This window comes from Eumetopias jubatus, unplaced genomic scaffold (genome assembly GCF_037043125.1).
Source record: "Eumetopias jubatus isolate StellerSeaLion01/CBP00866 unplaced genomic scaffold, mEumJub1_p1.0 scaffold_3, whole genome shotgun sequence".
Taxonomy (NCBI): Eukaryota; Metazoa; Chordata; class Mammalia; order Carnivora; family Otariidae; genus Eumetopias; species Eumetopias jubatus.
The window spans coordinates 121,281,985-121,302,625 of record NW_028274809.1 but is presented as its reverse complement, the minus strand read 5'-3'; the positions used below and the strand labels follow the sequence as shown (position 1 = coordinate 121,302,625).

Here is a 20,641-nt window from a genome sequence, read left to right as displayed (position 1 = left end):
TAATGTTGCCGCGTGCTTTTGATCACTCCCGAAGTAGTGTCCACAGCCCTGCGCGATCTGGCTGCCCGCCTCGCACTCAGCACACTGGCCTTCTTCCAGTTCCTCCAGAACACCATGCTTCCTCCCATCCTAGGGCCCTTGGACAGGCCGATCCCTCGGCTCACCCTTCCCCTTTAACACCGTTCTCTCCCACTCCTCCTTTAGATCTCAGCACAAATATCACTTCCTCAGGGAAGCCTTCTCTCACACCGCAGAAGAGATCAAGTTCCGTGCCGTATGCTCTGTTAACTCTCCGTAGGCTTCTTTCCCATGCAATTTATTGCAGTTGTAGGGACATATTTGCTTAATTATCCCATTCATGTCTCATCTGCCCCATTAGTCTGTAAGGCTCACGAGGACAAGGGTTGTATCTGTTTACTGTGTTTTCTGTATTTTGATCTTTGCCCAATCTATTACTTCAGTACAGAATGTTCTCCCTCCCTTCCCACTGTAAATTCACCTACTGAACTCTTATTTTTCCTCAGGTCTCAGCACATGCACTTGGCGTTCCCTTCCATACCTCCCCACGGCTAGGTTAGGTGTCCCTCTTGTGTGACCCCACAGCACCCCCTCCATTCATTTGCCATTTTGCATTTATCACACTATGTTATAATTGTTTATCTACTTGTCTTTCTTTTCCGGGACATTCTAAACTCCAGGAAGACAGGGGCTGTGTCTTGTCTATCTTTCAGTCCCCATTGCTTGGCACATTGCCTCATACACTGTAGACATTCAGTAAATACTTGTTCAGTGAACGAATGGATAAGAATAAATGAAAGTGCTTTGAAAAAGTTAAGTACACCATAAAATATATTACTTGGTTGTGAGGAACAAGACATGGACATTTGAAAGCCATGGACCCCTATAAAACATGAAACAGCAGAAGACATGACCCATACTCGTGGGTCATAGTGCTCACAGTGAAGAATCTCACTCCCATGCCAAGATGTTGGTAGTAAGGAGACCCCCAAGACCTCACTAAATCAAAATAGATGGCATCAGTGATCTGAAAAAGTTAGCATAAAGGCTAGGTGTCTTCCAAGACAAAATAATGACACCTGGAAATATTGAATAAAATCTTCATTGAATGTAAAGAAAAGTTACTATGTCTGTAAGAAAGAATACATTAACAGAGGAGTGGGTGCCTGGTGCCTAGGGCTCCAACACCCTCATGGGCAGGAGTGCCCCAATCACCTGGGCACCTCACTCTCCGTGACATGAGACCTTTGAGTTTATCAATAACTACCCTCATTCTATGCTTCTAAGCAAGATTATGAGCACAATTTGCCAAGCTATCTAGACTTATCTTCAGGGAGAGAATGCATTAGCCAACGGATACATTCTAGCCTATTCTGCAGTTAGGTTTCTCATGATCAATTAGTGAGTCTCTTGAGAACTTGGTTAGTGGGAATTGGTCTCTTTGACCTTCTCACCATTGGACCCATTGACAAGTTTAAGATTTTAAATCTGAGGACCACAGGCTGGAGCCAACCTTGCTAACATTCCTATCTTGTCTTTCTGTGTCCAGCAAATCCAAGAGTCAAAAAAAAAGTTATGTTTTTCCCTTCAGTATATTTACTAACTTCTACCATGCAGGAAAAATCATGCATTTTGTTTTGTTTTTTTGAGGGTCAATATAAAGATTTTTATTTTGGTAAGTAGAGGAATGTCCAGTAGAAAGGCACATTATCAGACTAAACTTTTATACTGCAATCGTTGAAAATCTGTCTTAAACACAAGATACTATTATTCAAAATTTGTGAATTATTTTATGCATTTTAAAATTTTCATGCAAATCTCTGAACTGAACAAAGTTTTAATTTATTAAACGATCTAAAATACCTATTTTGCTTCAGTTTTATATTTTTTTTATGCTTTTCCATTGACAGAAAAGGCTGACAGTTCTGAAAGAGAGGCTCTCATGTCCGAACTCAAAATGATGACTCACCTGGGAAACCACGAGAATATCGTGAATCTGCTGGGGGCATGCACACTGTCAGGTAATCAATTCCTGCTAAAAACATCTCATCAAAAATATTTGAGCCAGAGGACAAAGAGGACATTTGTTCTCAATTTTTCCTCTTTCCTCAGTCATAGTACAGGCCCTCAAACCCGAGCGGAGTTAGACATTGAGCACTCCAAAATCAGATGGGTCAGTGTAGAGAATGCCTCTCTGGACTGATCCCAGACTGATTCTACCTGCTCAGATGGAGCTTCTCCCCAGCCTGTGAAGCTGGCCTCCCTGCAGTGGGGAGAATGGCCGCAGAGCTTGGCCGCTGCCCAGTTTGGGCTTCTTCAAATAAGGCACAGTGAAGGCGGTATTTCAAACTCCATTTTCCCAGCACTCAGTGGAGCATGCGCTCTGATTCACTTTTGCCTAGAAATACCGGAAAGACGTGCTCGTGGGTCATTCCTTCTGGGACGGGGTCAAGAAAGAAGAGAACAGGGGCGCCTGGGTGGCTCAGTCGTTAAGCGTCTGCCTTCAGCTCGGGTCGTGATCCCAGGGTCCTGGGATTGAGCCCCACGTCTGGCTCCTTGCACAGCGGGAAGCCTGCTTCTTCCTCTCCCACTTCCCCTGCTTGTGTTCCCTCTCGCACTGTCTCTCTCCCTGTCAAAAAAAATAAAATAAAATCTTAAAAAAAAAAAGAAAGAAAGAAGAGAACAAGAGCAAATAGATCTAGGAGGCTACTCGGACCTATATCTCCCTCCTCAGGCAAACAACAGATGGGCATAGATTTGCCAAGTGCTCACAACGCAGTTGGCATATTACTCCTGGTTAGTTGCAAACTGGAGAATCCAAGTGGTGGAGGGTTATTGGTGAGGCAGTGGACAACAAGGGCCCAAACGGAAGGCAGAAGGAGACTGCTTTCCAAAGGAGTTAGAGCCAAAAGCCAAAATTGAGTTTAAAGTATAAGAAGAGATAAAATCAGAAAAAGTTGTACTCTTCCCAAGTCAGGGGAAAAGTAGGCTCTCATAGATGATGTCGTCTGCCGCACAGACATCTGAAAGAATTATTTGGAATTTGTATACCTATAATGAAAATTCTATTTCAGGACCAATTTACTTGATTTTTGAATATTGTTGCTATGGTGATCTTCTCAACTATCTAAGAAATAAAAGAGAAAAATTTCACAGGACATGGACGGAGATTTTCAAGGAACACAATTTCAGTTTTTACCCCACTTTCCAATCACACCCAAATTCCAGGTAAGAGAAGTGGGCCAGGGTTTCACAATGATACGTTACAGAACACAGCCCCCGTATGATGGTTTAACACCCCGCACTGGCTGGGCTCTGAAGGCCAGAGTCCAGCATTGTGTAGTCTATGGGCTCTAAGATCTAGAAAGGTCACTTATCTTCGTTCTAGTTTCTCTGCTGATCTGGAACAATGAGACTTTCACTTTCCTATGGTACAGGGGCTGTAGCTGTCTCCGTCCACCTGTGCCTGAATCACACTCTGGACACATACTCAGTTTTGGGAAGAGTGCTTTATTCAGTCTTTCACCTCTCCTGGATGACACGTGGGAATTAGTAGAAAGAATGAACACTTTTCCCAAAGTCCTTGACATATTCGTAGAGAGTAGTTCAGGTCTTGGGAGTTTGACGCAAAAGAGCTCTGAACTCATAAATTGGATTTTCAAAAATTAGAAAGGATCAGTTGACAAAATGTGATGGGGACGAAATTAAGTAGCGGTAACATTTGTCTCTGTGCTCTGTGTTGTATATTCTGCCATCCATGGGGAGCCTGAGTGATTCTCAGTCCTGTTAGGATGTTTTGTTTTAGCATGCATAAATGAAGGTTGTAGGAGTTTGGTGGGATGCTCATCTTCATCCCTGGAAATTTCTTGCTAATTACTTAAACATCATATAACACCTATCTCTGAATGAATTCACAGGCATTCTTAATAGAATGATTCCTCAATCCACAGTGTCTTCCTGTTTCCTCCACACATGTGAAAATTTTCCCTTATCCTAAAAGCAGGTCTTTAGAAACTTCTGTCTTTACCAAGGGACTTTTGGAGGGTGCGCTTGAGATTCCAGCCTTGTTTTTCTTAGCGTGTAGGTTTCAGTGCAGGCCTTTGGCCTTCTAAGTTCTGAGACAGAGACCTAGCATCTTAAAGCTGGGAGGCCCCTTGGAGATCCCCATGGGCGTCTTTGTGTGGTTGCCCGGAACCAATTCATGCCTGTCACACCAGTCTTGTCTTTCACACTTGTTTCTCAGTTCGTATTCTAAAACTGAGAAAATTCTGCAGTGTCATCTGTATTCTAGAATAGAGTCTCTTAATGAGGCAGATGGTGTGATCCGCACTCCACGGTTAGCAAGAACTAATGCTGGTCAGCAGGGCCTTTGATTCATTCTAGTCACTGGAGTATTAAACACACTGAAGCGACGTAGGAATATTTGTGGTCTGCAAGCATAAAGTCATTTTCCAAAGATATGGAAATTGTAAATTGGGATGAATTTGTATGCTGGAATATACGGAATCATTGTCTGTATATAATGCACACAGAATTCCTCAGTGAAGAATTTTATGGAATACACCACAACAGAGTTTCGTTATTACTGTTTATTAATTTCACAGGAAAAGGAAATGCACTTTATTTACAAAGACCAACTTGAGAAAAGAAGGATGTTAAAACAACAGGTCTTTGTAGAAGATCTGTATTACAGGACCTTTCATAGGGAAAGTGGGCTTTTAGAAACAAAAGAGGTGTGAGTCCTAATTGTACACTTTGTTAGCTTCGTGATTTCAGCAAATCACATTTGTCTCACCAAGTCTTTTATAAAATGTGACTCTGACACCCAGCTTGTCGAGTTGTGACAAGGACTGAGTGAGGTCCTGTTTGAACTGTGGGACCCTGTACAGATAATGGGGATCACTTCTCTCCTCGTTAGACTTGGCAAGCTCAATTCCACACATGTTTTTAATGTCCACACATGCAAAAAAATGGACAAGTGGATGCTGTGCTTTTAATCTGAAAGCCCATTTATAACTAGAATTCATTTCTTTGATGAATTGTATTTTTTTAAATGTCTAATCAGAAGAAGAACATAAATAACAAAATAATTTTTTTAATAGTATGCCTGGTTCAAGAGAAGTTCAGATACACCAGGACTTGGATCATATCTCAGGGTTCCATGGGAATTCATTTCAATCCGAAGGTAATATTTTATTCTAATTAGTAGCACCTTAAAGTAGAAACAGATACAGGAATTCTGTTAGTTGTTTTTTTCAAAAGTGTGTCAATGCAAAGCATGTTTTTCTTTGCTAATGTCCCCTGAAGGCTTTATTAATGCATATTTGCTTTAAAGGTAGTGAAAAGCCAACAGTTTATGTATTGTGCATTTGATGTCAGCATGCAACTAATAAACACAGAGGGCTGTTTTATTTGGTCAGGTTGTTCTTTTTAAAATCATAAATTAATTAGAGCCATTGAGTACTGACAAGTGGAAAAATGATGAGTTCTGGAATCTGACAAAAGTTGGGTTAACCTTGGGTTCCTTCACTTTCTGGCTGGAAGACTTGGGACAGTTTATGTAACCATCTGAGCCACCATTTTGTCATCTGTGAAATGGGCCCAATAGTACTTTCATCTTAGTACCATCAGAAGGATTAAATGGAAGTACAGTAAGTGCCCGGTGCAGTTCATGAAATGTGGTGGTGTGATGCTAATTCTTTCCCATGTGACAAAACTACCTCTCACAAAAGAGGAGGATCAGAAGCTCCTGACTGATCAGGAGGCTGTCTGTCACCAAAGCAGCTGGAGAGGTTACTCCTCTAACCAAAAGGAATCTTTGGCTGACCCTTCAGAGGCCCCACAGGTTTAGCATGAATGGGTTAGCCCCAGTGCTGGGGAGCTTCCTGTGTAGTCTGGGCGTCCCTCCTCACTATTGCTTTGATAACCTCCCCATGGGGATGTAATGGGGCAACTTCTTAGACTTGGGGCAAGCAACTGACCAGCAATTGACCAGTTTTGTTTTACAGATGAAATTGAATATGAAAACCAAAAAAGGCTGGAGGAAGAAGAGGACTTGAACGTGCTGACATTTGAAGACCTTCTTTGCTTTGCATATCAAGTTGCTAAAGGAATGGAATTTCTGGAATTTAAGTCGGTAAGCCCCTTTTGAAGGAGAAACTAACAGCAACAAGATAATTTTGGAAATGAGATGTGCTTTCCTTTTTCTTATTTCAACTTGTATCCCTTAAAATCTGTCTCCCCCGCCATCCACCACCCCCTTCACTGTTGGAGCCACGTAGAACGTTCATTACAGCAGCTCTGGGTGAATTACAGGGGGAATGCCTGAGATCCCTTATTAGATAAGGGTTATCGAAGCCCTCCCCAGCGGTGCAAAGTCCCCTGAGACTTCCAGCTAGGAAGTCACAGCGAGGCATACAGCGTCAGTCCTTCCTTGGACAGTCAGTCCAGGTTGTTCAAGGCTGTGCCCTGCGCATGGGCATTTGACCCCGGGTAAGCAAGGCCTCCAACACAGTGTGCTGGGCTTGCCAGGATAGCCCCTGGCAAGAGGGGCCGTTGCCTCTTCGGCAGTGCCGTGTGGTGGGCTAGCAGGATCCTGGTGCACCTGCTGCCTCCTCTGTTGCTAATCCCAGACTCACAGGGCGTTGATGAGTGAGGATCATGGAGCCTGCTTCAAACCCTGGTTTCTACCTCAGTTTTGCATTCTTTCTATAATTGTCTCTCAGCCCTGTTCTCAGACATTTCAGGCATCTCTTACCTGTGAGCAGATGGAAGTCGCTTCTCTGGCTGCTTTTCTGTCTGCACCATCTTATGTTCTGTTACCTTCTGTGTATTTCCCAAACTCTTCCCTCCTCTTTTCCCTTTGAATCTTTGCTTCTCTTTCTCCCTCTTTCCTCCAGGTCCCTCCTCTCTCCTTGTTCTCTCTGAATTTGGAGAGAATCATTTCAACTGTATTTTTTTTCCTTAAAAAAATTACTTTCTCTAATATATTGTCATAGGTCATGTATATCTCAATTTAAAAAAAGATTAACATGAAATAAATCAACAGCTCTGAAGAACAGAAAAAAATGATGTTCACAATAGCAACCAAACCTGGGAAGCATCTTGAGATAAACCCAAGAAATATACCAGACCCACACAAAACATTATTAAAGGGCAAAAAGGAGGCCTGAATAAATGAGCTCTACCATGTTCGTGTAGGAGAGATTCAGGGTTTATTAGAAAAGCCAGGTCTGTCCAAGTTAATCTGTATGTTTAGCACAACTCCAGTTAGAATCTCAGTGGTTTTTTTTTTTTTTCCCTCATGGATGTTGAAAGTGCGTATTGCCTTCTTGGCTTTTCTTTTTCCAGATGTGGGCATCCTTGCTCACTAGTTAAAAAAAAAAAAATTTCTCTCTCTTAATATTTTCCCAGCCCTCATCTCTGGGGCATATTCTTCTTCTTTTTTTTAATTCAATTAGTTAACATATAATGTATTATTGGTTTCAGAGGTAGAGGTCAGTGATTCATCTGTTGTATATAATGCCCAGTGCTCATTACATCACATGCCCTCCCCAGTGTCCTTCACCCAGTTACCCCATCCCTCCCACCCCCCTCCCCTCCAGCAACCCTCAGTTTGTTTCCTGAGATTAAGAGTCTCTTATGGTTTGTCTCCCTCTCTGGTTTCGTCTTGTTTCATTTTTCCCTCCCTTCCCCTATGATCCTCTGTCTTGTTTCTCAAATTCCTCGTACCAGTGAGGTCATATGATACATGTCTTTCTCTGATTGACTTATTTCGCTCAGCACAATACCCTCCAGTTCCCTCCACGTCGTTGCAAATGGCAAGATCTCATTTTTTGATGGCTGAGTAGTATTGCACTGTGTGTATCTACGGCGTCTTCTTTACCCATTCGTCTGTCTGAGGCACATTCGTCTCCTCCCCTTCCCTGCCTGCTGTTGGATTCCTCTTTTCTCCAGTGTATCCGTAGTTGCTTTAACTAGAGTTCACCTACTTGGCTACAGTAGTGCTTGCGAGTCTTTGTAGACCTTGGGAGGCCTCCACCTCGATCGTCTGGCCTGGTTTGCTGCCTGTCTTGAAGTAAATACGCAGACTGCTCCCAACTGGAGGTCAAGGGGCACTGCTTTTTTAACCTCTGGGCTTGTTATAATAAGCACTTTTTTGAGGAATATCCAGGTTCTTACACCCTCTCGCCTTGTTTCTCCTTTAGGCCCTATCCTCTACACCATGACGTCCCTGTCTCCGTTTGTCTTTTCTCCCTACCGCTCTGGTGGCTCCTTGCTTTCCCCGTAGCCTCCGTGACCCCCCAGCGTTACTCGAGCACTGACTAGTACCAAGCGCGGTGCTAGGTGCTGAGATAGAGTCAGAGCCTACCACTGACAGGGAGCAAGAGACAAGCAGACAGGCAAATCAAAGATGACAATTAGTGTGGTCAATACTCATGTTCACGTAAGCTCTGGGAACCCAGGAAACGCACACACATATCAGAACCAGGGGTGGGGAATGGTGCAGAAAAGGCTTGGGGAAGGAGCTCGTGCTTTGGCTAGAGGAGATTTCTGAGGAAAAGGAAAACCAGCAGGGAACATGGGATAGGGCAGGGAACACGAAGTCAGGAGGAAGTCTGTTGAGAAAGGTCACGAGTTAAATGTGTGGCATGTGGTTCCCGGGACAGCAGAGTAGGGCCTAGTCCAGCAGATATTCCTATCTGAAGCTCAACAGAAATGTTTAGGTTGGAAACAGAGGTTGGGTGATGGTAGTTGCATTCCTCGGTTTGGACGAAGTGGCTCGGGAGGATGCGGACCGAGAGAGTGCGGCCCTGGGGAATGAGAGCAGGCTTGCATGGAGCCCCAGGAGGAAACAGGTTCCAGCAGGCAGTAGGAAGAAAACAGGGGCCGTGCTGAATTCACAGAAGGTGGGACCTGAAGGAGGAGGGACTGGCCCGGCAGTACCAGGTGTCACCAGGAGGCCAAATCCCATCTCAGCTGGATTGGTGCCGTGCATGTCACTGCGGGGCTTAGCCCAGGCAGCTGGGGCAGACATCTGGGAGGAGGAAGGCAGGGTGCAGGGGGCCGGTAGTAAACGGGGGGGGGGGGGGGGAGTATAAATGGAGTCTACAGGCAGCAGGCAACACTCTCAGAAAACTGGAGAGGGAGGAAGGAGAATTAGGGGGATTTTAGTCTGCCTGGTTTTTGCTTTTATTTTTTCAAGATTGAAGAGAGTCCTTTGGACCTTTAGCTCCTAGTGCTCTGTTCCTTTGAATATCTTCCTTCTCAGAGTTAACTCTCTTGCCAGACCACTCAGATTCATGTCGTGTCCTCTGTCCATCCAGAGGCTCCTAATTTCACTTTAGTCAACCTTCCCAAACTTATTTTTTGTTTTTTTTTTTCCAAATATTTTCTTTGATTGTACTCTCATTGCCAAAGCTGTTTTCCAGTCAGAAAAGATATGATTTTCTCCGCCCCACTGGACAAGAGCCTCCAAAAATCCCTTTGGGAGGGAGCTCAACACTGGGCCCTGGTATTGTGTCTTTTATTTATAGGAAGACACAACTCCCAGCCAGGTTTGATCTCCTTCCTAAGAACCCATCGTCTTGGCTCCCGGGAATGTTCCATAAGCAGCACGAATGACTGCAAACACAACAGCTGAAGAATTGGGCCATCTGCATTCCCTCTTGTGCCGCACGTCACCCGTGATGACTGCCGGTGGCCCAGTAAAAATAAGACACCTCGATGAACCACACTTTGCTGTCATCTGTAACTCCTGCTGAACTTGAAACTGGAAGCAAAATTGCACTCTGTGATAATCTCTGTCAGAGTAAATAACACTCCAATTTCATTCTTTGTAGTGTGTTCACAGAGACCTGGCAGCCAGGAACGTGCTCGTGACCCATGGGAAGGTGGTGAAGATCTGTGATTTTGGACTGGCCCGGGATATTATGAGTGACACCAACTATGTTATCAGGGGCAATGTGAGGCTGCTATTTCTCACGTATTTTTATGCTGTTATTTTGTGTTTTGTTATTGTGACGGAAGACATCCGCATTCACTGTAGTGCGGGTTTGATTCCAAAAACTTCCTCACTGCAGTCAGCTTTCTTATGTTTGAAAGCTTTTTCTGTAGCTTCAGGGAATATTCCGGTTATAATAAAACCTGAGCAACATAGCATTACATCTATCCTTGGGCGAGTCAGAACAGACCAGTTAGGGACCTTGGAGTACAATCGACATTTAAAAGACACTCATTACTTGAACTTACTTCAGTTCCCTTAGCTATAATGTAACCAGAGTCATGTTTCCAGGTATGGGAATTTGGCAGTCGCTACAATAAAGCATTTTTTAAAGTACAACATATGAATTAAATATTAAATGTAAATTTTAAAAGGGCACAATATTTAAATTAAATATTAGCTAATGAATATTTAGCATCTTATTACTGTCACACAGGAAGACCTAAAATATGACAAAATCTACTTGTTAAAAAAATAAAAAAACAAAAATAAAAACCCAACTAGGGACAGATATGTTATTTAAGAACTATTGGAAATACTTGATGATAAAATTGTGTACTGGAAAGAGTGGCGTGTAAGAATCACAACACCTAAAGTTAAGCCCCTATTCCTTTTTGGAATTTTTCTGTGCTTTATTGTCCCCACTTGTGAAATAATAGTGGCACCAAGTACTGAGTTGGCGCTTACCGGGTGCTAAGCACTATTCTTAGTGCTTTACATATATTCATTCATTTAGTTCTCAAAGTGCCTACTTGTGGGTGGGGAAACCGAGGCACAGAACCATAATTTGCCCATGATTACACAGCACGTGGACTGGAGCATGAATGGACTGAGTCCCAAGCCTGTGCATAACCACTGTGACACATGCAGCATTTCCCACGAGGACTGTCCGCTTACCTCATTGGCGTTGTTGTGGGAATAAACCAATAAAACCAACATGAAAGCACCTGTCTGGGGTAAACGGCCAATAAACGTTAAAAATCAAATTAAACACTATTCCCATTAGAATCAAATAACCATCTCAGTTGATTTTAGATCTATACCTCACTTGTAGCTGAAGTCATAAAGATGATCAAAGCTCACGGTGGCTGTGTGGTTTTTACCTTACTAGCTGGTGGTCTCTTATGTGGGAAGGTGAATTCCATTTGGCACTTCAATTAATTCCCTTAATTAATCAAATTAACCAGACTAGCCTGTTTGATTCTATCAGCTCATCGGTTTGTATAGGATTTAAAATAGGGTTTCTTTCTTGAGCTTTGATTTTTTTTTTTAATTTCCCTAAGTAATCTCTACACCCAATGTGGGGCTGGAACTCACGACCCTGAGATCCCAAGTCACATGCTCTACCGACTGAGCCAGCCAGGTGCCCTTTGAGGTCTGATTTTACTTGGTAGATTAAACGTGCACTGTGAAGGGCTCCTCAGCTCATGAAAAAGAAAATACTACAAAAAGCTCTGTCCCGGTAACCTATCTGCCCCTGTGTCTTGATTCTAATCTGAGGCTATACTAACTCTAAACCCGCCTTTCGTGCTACTGGAAATTATTCAAGCCACAGAAGCCAGCCTGGTGTCATTCCTGGAAGTGATGACATATACCCCCCTCACCACATTTTTGTAGCTGGCATTTCCGCTAAAGTTCTTCCAAGAAATGCTTTAACAAAATATCTTGCTAATTTACCTGTATCTATGTACCTCTGGGCAACAGACTGCTTACTCCTTAATGGGAATTATCTGCTGTTAAGCTTACCCATTCCAAGCACAAAGCTTTGTTCAAGATGAGTTTTAAAGAGATGGCCAGCTGTGGGGCGCCTGGGTGGCTCAATGGGTTGGGCATCTGACTCTTGATTTCGGCTCAGGTCATGATCTTGGGGTCATGAGATGGACCCTGAGCTGAGTGTGTCAGGCTCTGCACTGAGTGTGGAGCCTGCTTAAGATTCTCCCTCTCCCTCTGCCTCCCACCCTCGCCCCCGCTTGTATGCATGTGCTCTCAAAAAAAAAAAAAAAAAAAAAAAAAGAAAGCCGGTTAGGTTGGTTTTTTGTTTGTTTGGGTTTTTTTGTTTTGTTTTCTTTTTGTAAGGCTATTATGTTAGAATGTTGATTTAAAAGTGAAAACCTTCCACTTGAGGAATATGATTTTCTCCATTAAGCATTAAGAGTGGCTTTAGGAAGCCAAGAAATTTTATCATCTAGCTAGTAAGAGCAAAGAAAATACTCTTCACCATTCAGTTACTTCACCACTGATCACCACTGATCTCCTCCTGGACTCCACACAGGCTCGTCTGCCTGTAAAGTGGATGGCTCCTGAAAGCTTATTTGAAGGGATCTACACCATAAAGAGTGACGTCTGGTCATATGGAATATTACTCTGGGAGATATTCTCACTCGGTAAGTTTTGCACGCTGTTGCCATCCCTTGCCCCCTCCACGCCTCACCCCCCTTCCTAAACCAAAGCGTGCATGACATGCCACCTCTAATGCTCCCAAGAGCTCTCTAGTCTGACACCTGTGCCACTTCACGTTTTACTGTGGTGTCTTCCCCACCAGCCTATACCTGCGTGAGAGGAGGAGCCACAACTTTCCCCACTTTCAACCTCGTGCCAGGCGGTGTCTGGCCCGTGGGAGCTCTCGGTGCATGCTTGTTAATCGAGTGAATAAATAAATGAAATAGTTTATCTTCCCTAATGTCTTCCTCAGGTGTCAATCCTTACCCTGGTATTCCGGTTGACGCTAACTTCTATAAACTCATTCAGAGTGGATTTAAGATGGATCAGCCATTTTATGCTACGGAAGAAATGTAAGTTCAAACCAGACTGCACGGTGGCTGAAATCGGGAATTTACAGTCTCTCTAGTTCCGAATGCATGTCAAAAAAAAAAATGCAAAATTCATGATTCCTCTTTAAAAAAAAAAAGAAAAGGAAACTCTTCCTTTTTCTTTTGGGGATTTCTGGACAAAACTGAAGATACTGTGAATTAGGGGCTTCAATTCTTTTGAGGGTGAGAAGACTCCATCTCCTAGTTCCTGGTCCACAAAATGCATTTCTGTCTGTCATCTAATTTGCCCTTCCTGGTGTGAGTTCAAAGTCTAGTAGAGTACTTGCCACAAAACAAACAAGCGATAGATGATGAGTAGCTCCCAAGCAAGAAATGGTGGGAAATGATCAGCTTTTCTTTATTCGGATTTCCTCAGCTTACTCCTCTTCTCTTGCTTTTACAGATACTTTATAATGCAATCCTGCTGGGCTTTTGACTCAAGGAAAAGGCCATCCTTCCCCAATCTAACTTCATTTTTGGGATGTCAGCTGGCGGATGCAGAAGAAGCGGTATGTAGCTGCGTAGTACTTTATAAAAGACTACTAGAGAGGAAAGCAATAACTCAGAACATGCACCGATTCCCTGAGTCAAAGTTGCACGGTGTCTTTCTCAGCAGTTTGTCTGGTTGCCCTTTGAAAGTTGTATGGGGTGAGATATATTTATTGGTAAGTGTCTTTAGGGGGGGATAAAAGCTTTCCCTAAAGTTTTCAGCTGATTGATTAAGAAATTAAATGCTTTTAAGTGTCCAGTGTACAGGACTAGACGACTAAACAAAACTTAATCCCTGACCCCCACTGACCTTTCCTAATTCAACATGAAGCTTTAGTATGGAATAATCACACAATCCAGTCATACAATACAGCAGAGTGGAAAGAACATTGACCTGGAGTCATGAGAATCTAATCCCAGCTCTAGGACTCTAGCTCCTCATCGCTGTATGAATTATGGCAAATCACTTTACTTCTCTGGGCCTTAGTTTTCGCACCTGTAAAATGGCTTGCCAAGGTAGGTGATCCCCCTAACCACTTTGTCTTTAACTAGATGTGAGACTTCAGTGATGTTGTGTGAGACTTTTGCTTTATGGGTCTGTTTTTCCCATCTGTAGACTTGGTTCATGAGGGCAAGCAAATGCACTGCTCATCTTCACATCACCTGGTGCAGTTCCACGGGGCAGGAGACACTCACTGGTCATTAAATAAATGAGTGCCTGTCAGCACGAGGGTACGTCAGAGGTCACATCCGTTTTGTTCACCATTACATACCCAGTGGCTGGCATAATGCTTAGTGTATGGAAAGTGCTAAGCAAATATTTCTGGAAGGAAGGAAGGTAGGCAGGCAGGCAGGCAGGCATAAAAGTAAATTTGAGAAAGCAAAAGCCTAACAGCAGAAGTAAGGACATCAGTTAAGAGGTGACTGTGGCAACAGAGGTGAGCAAAGATGAGGGGGTGAACTAGACGGTGGGGTATGGGGAGGTGCAGAAGGAAGGGACACACACACAGCTCCTGTTTCAGGAAAGCGGCCTGAACTCACATCACCTCTCCTCTCATGTCCGTGCCCAAAACTCATAGGAAATATATACATAAAATATAAATATATTATCAATCTATCATGTATTTATATATACTATATTGTAAATAAATATAATACAAATATGAAATAAATGTAAAATAAATATTAAAAAATGGGGCGCCTGGGTGGCTCAATCGGTTAGGCGTCTGCCTTCAGCTCAGGTCATGATCCCAGGGTCCTGGGATCGAGTCCCGCATAGGTCTCCCTGCTTAGCAGGAAATCTGCTTCTCCCTCTCCCTTTGCCCCTCCCCCACTTGTGTTCTCTCTCTCTCGATCTCTCTCTTTCTCAAATATATAAAATCTTAAAAAAATAAAATAAACATTAAAAATATATAAATACATATATACACACATGCATGTATTTTTTATTATATTTTTTTAAAGACGTGAGGCCATAATTGCCTTTGAAAGCCAGAAGGAGATCTTTGTGGACCAGAAACAGTGGAAAACCCCTGAGACAATGAAAGCAGTTAGGGCTGAAGAGGGAAGACCCACAACAGAGGACTCTTTGAAAGAATAAGGACAAGTGCTTTCCTTGAGGGTAGGGAGAGGTCTGGTGGGATCGTGCAGAAGTTACACAGTGGGACCAGTCACACTGTTAAATACACATAAGAATAACATGGGTGTTAAAAATGTAAGTATAACCACTGTGAAAATAGAAATATAATCTATAATCTCAGGTTCAGTGTAGAAGAAAAAAGGACCATAGAAAATCTGATCAATGCCACAAAATGGGGAAGAGAGAAACAAAGAGCATTCATGGAAATAGAAAAAGCTCAAAATGGCAGGATTCGTAAGTCCACTTAAGAAAGAGAATTTCAAAATAAATGAGACTATTATCACACAGATCACATTTACTAACTCCGTGCGGTGGAATGAGAAATCACCAGTAACACCTGAAAAGCCCCCAGTGTCCTACATGAGAAATTAAAACTCATGCTTCTTACAGAAGCCTTTGGTTCACAAGAAGGAGGAGAAAGGAAAAAGACATAAAAATAGACCCTGCTTATTAAAACCTGTAGGAGCCAGCCAAATTTATAACTCTAAATTCATTTATTAGAAAACAAAGAAATAAATGAATGACTTAAACTTTCAACTCAAGAAGCTAAGGAAAAAGAAAACAGTGAATAAGGAGGGAAGAGGAGGAAGAGAATGAACGAAGCAGAAGAAAAGAACTAATAGAGGGGAGCCTGGGTGGCTCAGCCCGTTGAGTGCCGGACTCCTGGTTTCAGCTCAGGTCTGGGTCTCGGGGTCCTGGAATCGAGCCCTTCGTTGGGCTTCATGCTGAGCGTGGAGTCTGCCTGAGATTCTCTTCCCCTCCCTCCCCCTCCCCCTCCCCCCATGCTTGTGTGTGCTCTCTCTCTAAAATAAGTAAGTAATAATAAAAGAAAAAGAAAAGAACTAATAAAGAGACAGGCAGAATTAATTAAACCAAGAGTAGCCCTCAAAACAAAATAATAGTGATGATCAGGAAACCTAGAAGTTGTTTTTTGAACTAATAATGGTAACGATTTAATGGCTAATTTTTGAGTGTCATGCACTCTACTAATGTACTACCCATAATAACTCAATTCTCACATCAATCTCACGAAGTAAGTTCTATTATTACCTCTTTTGCAGATCAGTAAATTGAGATACAGAGAGGTTCAGTCGTTTGCCCAAGGTAACACAGTAAGTGTCAGACTTCGGATGTGAATACAATAGTCTGGATCTAGTTTACACTGTATATTAATATTGTATATTAATACAATATACAAATATACCACTAACGCATACTAACTATGAAGAGAACAATTAAGAAAAAAGAGAAAGCACAAATGACATTCAGAATAAAAGGAACATAACTATGGATAGAGAAACCATTTTTAAAAAGTGTTAAGAAAATCCTACGCACCTCTTTCTGTTGATACACTTGAAAAGCTAGAGTTCCAAAATTTGTATAAGGAGAATGTACTCATGTATTACTTGTGCAGTTAAAAAATTCATTTTAAAATCACTTAAAGGGGTGAAGGGGATGGGAGGTAGAGGCTTCCAGTTACAGAATGAAAAAGTCACGGGGATGAAAGGCACGGCACAGGGAATGCAGTCCATGATACTATAATAGTGCCGTATGGTGGCAGATGGGAGCTCCACTTGTGGGGAGCATGGCGTAATGTACAGACCTGCGGAATCACTATGTTGTGCACCTGAAACTGATGTAACATTGTGTTTCATCTATACGTCAATAAAACATTAATTACTTACATAAATAAAAATCACTTAAAGAAATGGACAGGAGGACATTAAAAGCAGAGACAGACCTGTCTCTGATTGGTCTCTGATTGGCTGTGGGAGTACAGCGAGCTTGAGGAGAGGCTTCTGAAAGTTCTGGATCATGGGACTGGAGGCGGGGCGGGGCGCTAAGTTGAAACTGTCAATACAAGAAGGAGAGAAGGTTTGGGAGATCAGAGATAATGGATTCAGGTGTGGAGCTGTTGGATTTGAAGTGTTACTGGTATTTCTGTCACAGCCTTCCTTAGATGGTTAGAAATGCAGTGCTGGAGATGTGCATTTGGTTCAACAGGTCATAACCAACTGCTAGGCTTGCTCTACAAAAATGAAGTATCATAACCTTTTCATCCTTAAGGGTAGAGACTGACTGTTACTGTGAAGACCAGGTTTGAAAGGAGATTTTTGTCCGTTTTCCAGAAAGAAAAATTAAGCAGAGTTCATTAAGTGAACACGATAACTGACTATCAAAACAAACTAACACAAAGAAATACACAGTAGTGTATTTGTAGTGAGGGGTGGGGAGAAGGAGGGAGTCTGTCAAACTCACGTAAGATTGCACTATCCCAGGTGCTTGGGTGGCTCAGTGGGTTAAATGTCTGCCTTGGGCTCAGGTCATGATCCTGGAGTCCCAGGATCGAGTCCTGCATTGGGTTCCTGCTCAGCAGGGAGTCTGCTTCTCCTTCTGCCCCTCACCCCACTCATTCTCTCACTCTCTCTCTCTCTCTCAAATAAATAAATAAAATCTTAAAAAAAAAAGAATGCACGATCCCTACATCATGAAGAGTTCTTATAAAAAGAAAAACGTGGGTAGTCCAAGATAAAGGGCAAAGGAGAGAAGCAGGCTATTCACAATGAAGTGCAAGTGTTCATTGAATATAGAAAAAGATGTTCGACTTTTTGCTTATCATGAAACATGCAGGCAAGGAGATAAAACCTTCGCTGGACAAAGGGCTGGAGCCTTGAGCGATAGTTAACACCCCTGCTGTCGGGCTCGGGAGAAAACAGTGTTGTTCCCCGAGACAGCAGAGAGGAGCAGAAATAAGTAAAGCTTTCTGCAGGACAGCCTGGCGATGTACGTCCCCATTCAGATGTGCATCCACTTTGACCTGTCAATCCCACTGCCCCCATTCAGCCCAGAAACAGACAGGGCCAGTGTGCACTTCCCAGTTTATGTTATAAAACCAGTCCATCAAAAGGTCAGTTATGGTGCATCTGTACTATGAATGCTAGGCTACTATTAAAAAGATGAATGTGCTTATATTTATTTATTTTTTTAAAGATTTTTTTTATTCATTTGAGAGAGAGAGAGAGCACGAGCAGGGGAGAGAGGCAGAGGCAGAGGGAGAAACAGACTCCCTGCTGAGTGGGGAGCCCAACGTGGGGCTTGATCCCAGGACCCTGGGATCAGGACCTGAGCTGAAGGCAGACGCTTAACCATCTGAGCCACCCAGGCGCCCCGAATGTGCTTATATTTAGTAAAGAGTGAAAATGTGTAACACATGTAACATTCGAACAACCTATTAGTAATTCAAAAGAAGGTTCTAAAACAGGGTCTACGCTCTGAGCCTACTGACACAAATTGTGTGTATCCAGCAAGCTAACTATAATGGTGATGCCTCTGGTGACTTCAGCTTTTCTTCCATATATCTTCCTATATTGCTTACAGTAGCTATATGAATGTGCATTAACTTTATAATCAGACAAAAAGTAGAGCTGTTTTCATCTTGGAAGAACGTTTTAAAGTCACTGACCTCCCAAGTGAAACTCATGAATCAGTCCCCTGTATTAATTGCATAATGAACAGATCATTTTAGTGGCCTTTCTCTTTTATGGTTTTACTGCTCGGCTTTTGGATTTCTAGATTGGGACTTTATATCCAAGAACAGAAACAACAATGGAATCAGCTATTTGACTATGACTTGATTTCTCCATTAATAAACCGAATTTGCTTTGTCAATTAATATCCTCTAAGATCATCCTCTAAGACTTAATGTATCGTAAGTAATCTGCAATATAGGCCCTTGACATGTCCATCTTCATCAGATGGTAATCAGTGTTCTGTCTTTTTCCCACCTTCAGATGTATCAGAACATGGATGGCCACATCTCAGACCATCCTTCCGTCTACCAAAACAGGCGACCTTACAGCAGAGAGGTGGATTCAGGGCTCCTGGTTCCCCAGGCTCACGTTGAAGATTCCTAGAGAAACAGTTTAGTCTTAAGGACTTCCTCCCTCCAACCCCCACCTTAAACAGGCTATAGATTACCAAAACAGGATTAATTTCATCACCAAAAGAAAGTATATTCTCAGCTGCTGCTTTGCTGGACTTTTCTCTAGAAGCTCTCTGTATTTACTCTTGTTTTCAAAGGAACTTTTGTCAAAAACAAATCATCCTTTGCACAAGGCAGGAAGAGCTGATAATTAACTTTACTGGAGCATCTACCTACATTCAAAGCCCTTCTTGGGCTGGCTTGAGTGAAAATTGTGTACCTAAGGTATAGTATATTCTTGTAAATACATAAAACAAAAGCATTTTGCTAAGGAGAAGCTGATATGATTTTTTAAATCTATGTTTTAAAATAATATGTAACTTTTTCAGCTATTTAGTGATATATTTTATGAATGGAAATAAAATCTCTTCTCTAGAAATGTTTGTCATTGAATTGTTTACATGACTTATTTAGGGCAAGACTTAACTAGAGGGCAGGAACCTAATGAAATTATGTGCAACAATTTGTTTGTGCATGTGTATTTTTTTCCTACTGAGAAGCTCCAGCCTTTCGCCAGATTCTTAAAAGGATCCGTGACTCCTGCCCCCAGACCAGTGCAGAACAGCTGATGTCTGCTTGCTTCTCTGCAGCACTCCATGGATTCAGCCTCCTTCGTCCTTTGAATTCAGCTTAGCTCCTTCCCTCCCACAGGCTTATAAAGTTGACTTGCCCTCATCCTTACTTTCCAGGTGTGGTTCTTGGTGAAGAACGTGATGAAGGTCTGCCTTTTCTTATCCTCCCTTCCAGGGCCGTGGTTAAGATAAGAACACTGAAGCCAGCCTGCCTGGGCTGGAATTCTTTTTCCAATGCTGCTTAGCCACGCAATATTGGGCAAGTAACTGAACTTGTTTAGGTCTCAGCTTTCTCTTCGGGAAGATGGAGTAATAATGGATGGAATCTATCTTACACGGTTGTGGTAAGAGTTAGATGGACTACATATATAATATATGTACGTTATAAATGTATGCATAAACAGATGGTCCCCAACTTACGGTGGTTCAACTTAAGATTTTTTGACTTTATGATGGTGCAAAAGGGATACACATTCTGTAGAAACCTTTCTTTGAATTTTGAATTTCCCAGGCAAGTGATATGCAGTACAATTGTCTCTTGTGATGCAGCTCCCAGTCAGCCACCGGATCGCAGGATGAAAAACCAAAACACTGACAACCATTGTATACTCATTCAACCATTCTGTTTCTCACTTTCAGTACAGTATTCAGTACATTACTTGAGATGTTCAACACTTTATTATAAAATAGGCTTTGTGTTAGATGATTTTGCCCAACTGGATGGAGGCTGACGTCGTCGGTTTTCTGAGCACATTTGAGATGGGCTAGGCTAAGCTGTGAGGTTTGATACGCTGGTGTATTAAATGTATTTCAACTTAGATATTCTCACCTTACTATGGGTTTACTGGGACATAACCCCGTTGCAAACTGAGGACAATCTATATTACATAAACATACAGATTGCACAGATAGTGCCTGGCCCATAAATGTAAGCCAATTTGTCATTTGCACTTCCCTTCTGGTTTTAATCTTTTACTTTAGACCAGGTCACCATACACTCACTTATATTACACAAATCCGTTCTTCACCTAACCTCTTCTCCCAATCTCTGGGCCATCCAGTGTTTTCTGTGGCCACGGATAGATTTGTCTTCCTAAAGTATTGCTGTGCACACAGCACTTCCGGCAG

The 20,641-nt window shown here is 42.5% G+C and overlaps 1 protein-coding gene and 1 non-coding gene across 3 annotated transcripts in view; one reads left to right on the top strand and one right to left on the bottom strand.

Annotated features, from left to right (window-relative positions):
- The window catches only part of FLT3 (fms related receptor tyrosine kinase 3), a 72,111-nt gene extending 52,818 nt beyond the window's left edge, over window positions 1–19,293 (top strand). Inside the window, exons 16-24 of one of the 2 annotated variants that reach the window (XM_028107766.2) lie at window positions 1,929–2,039; window positions 3,093–3,246; window positions 5,121–5,203; window positions 6,027–6,154; window positions 9,861–9,983; window positions 12,294–12,405; window positions 12,714–12,813; window positions 13,235–13,340; window positions 18,751–19,293. In XM_028107766.2, coding sequence (XP_027963567.1) covers window positions 1,929–2,039; window positions 3,093–3,246; window positions 5,121–5,203; window positions 6,027–6,154; window positions 9,861–9,983; window positions 12,294–12,405; window positions 12,714–12,813; window positions 13,235–13,340; window positions 18,751–18,873 — 1,040 coding nt within the window. In that variant the 3' untranslated portion in view covers window positions 18,874–19,293. Of the gene's footprint in view, window positions 1–1,928; window positions 2,040–3,092; window positions 3,247–5,120; window positions 5,204–6,026; window positions 6,155–9,860; window positions 9,984–12,293; window positions 12,406–12,713; window positions 12,814–13,234; window positions 13,341–16,020; window positions 16,127–18,750 lie in introns of those variants that run through there. The other variant, XM_028107773.1, reaches the window with a different exon arrangement.
- On the bottom strand, window positions 11,314–11,386 carry TRNAP-UGG (transfer RNA proline (anticodon UGG)). Its single transcript has one exon. It is a non-coding gene; the product is annotated as a tRNA-Pro (tRNA).
- Window positions 19,294–20,641: the final 1,348 nt, after the last annotated feature.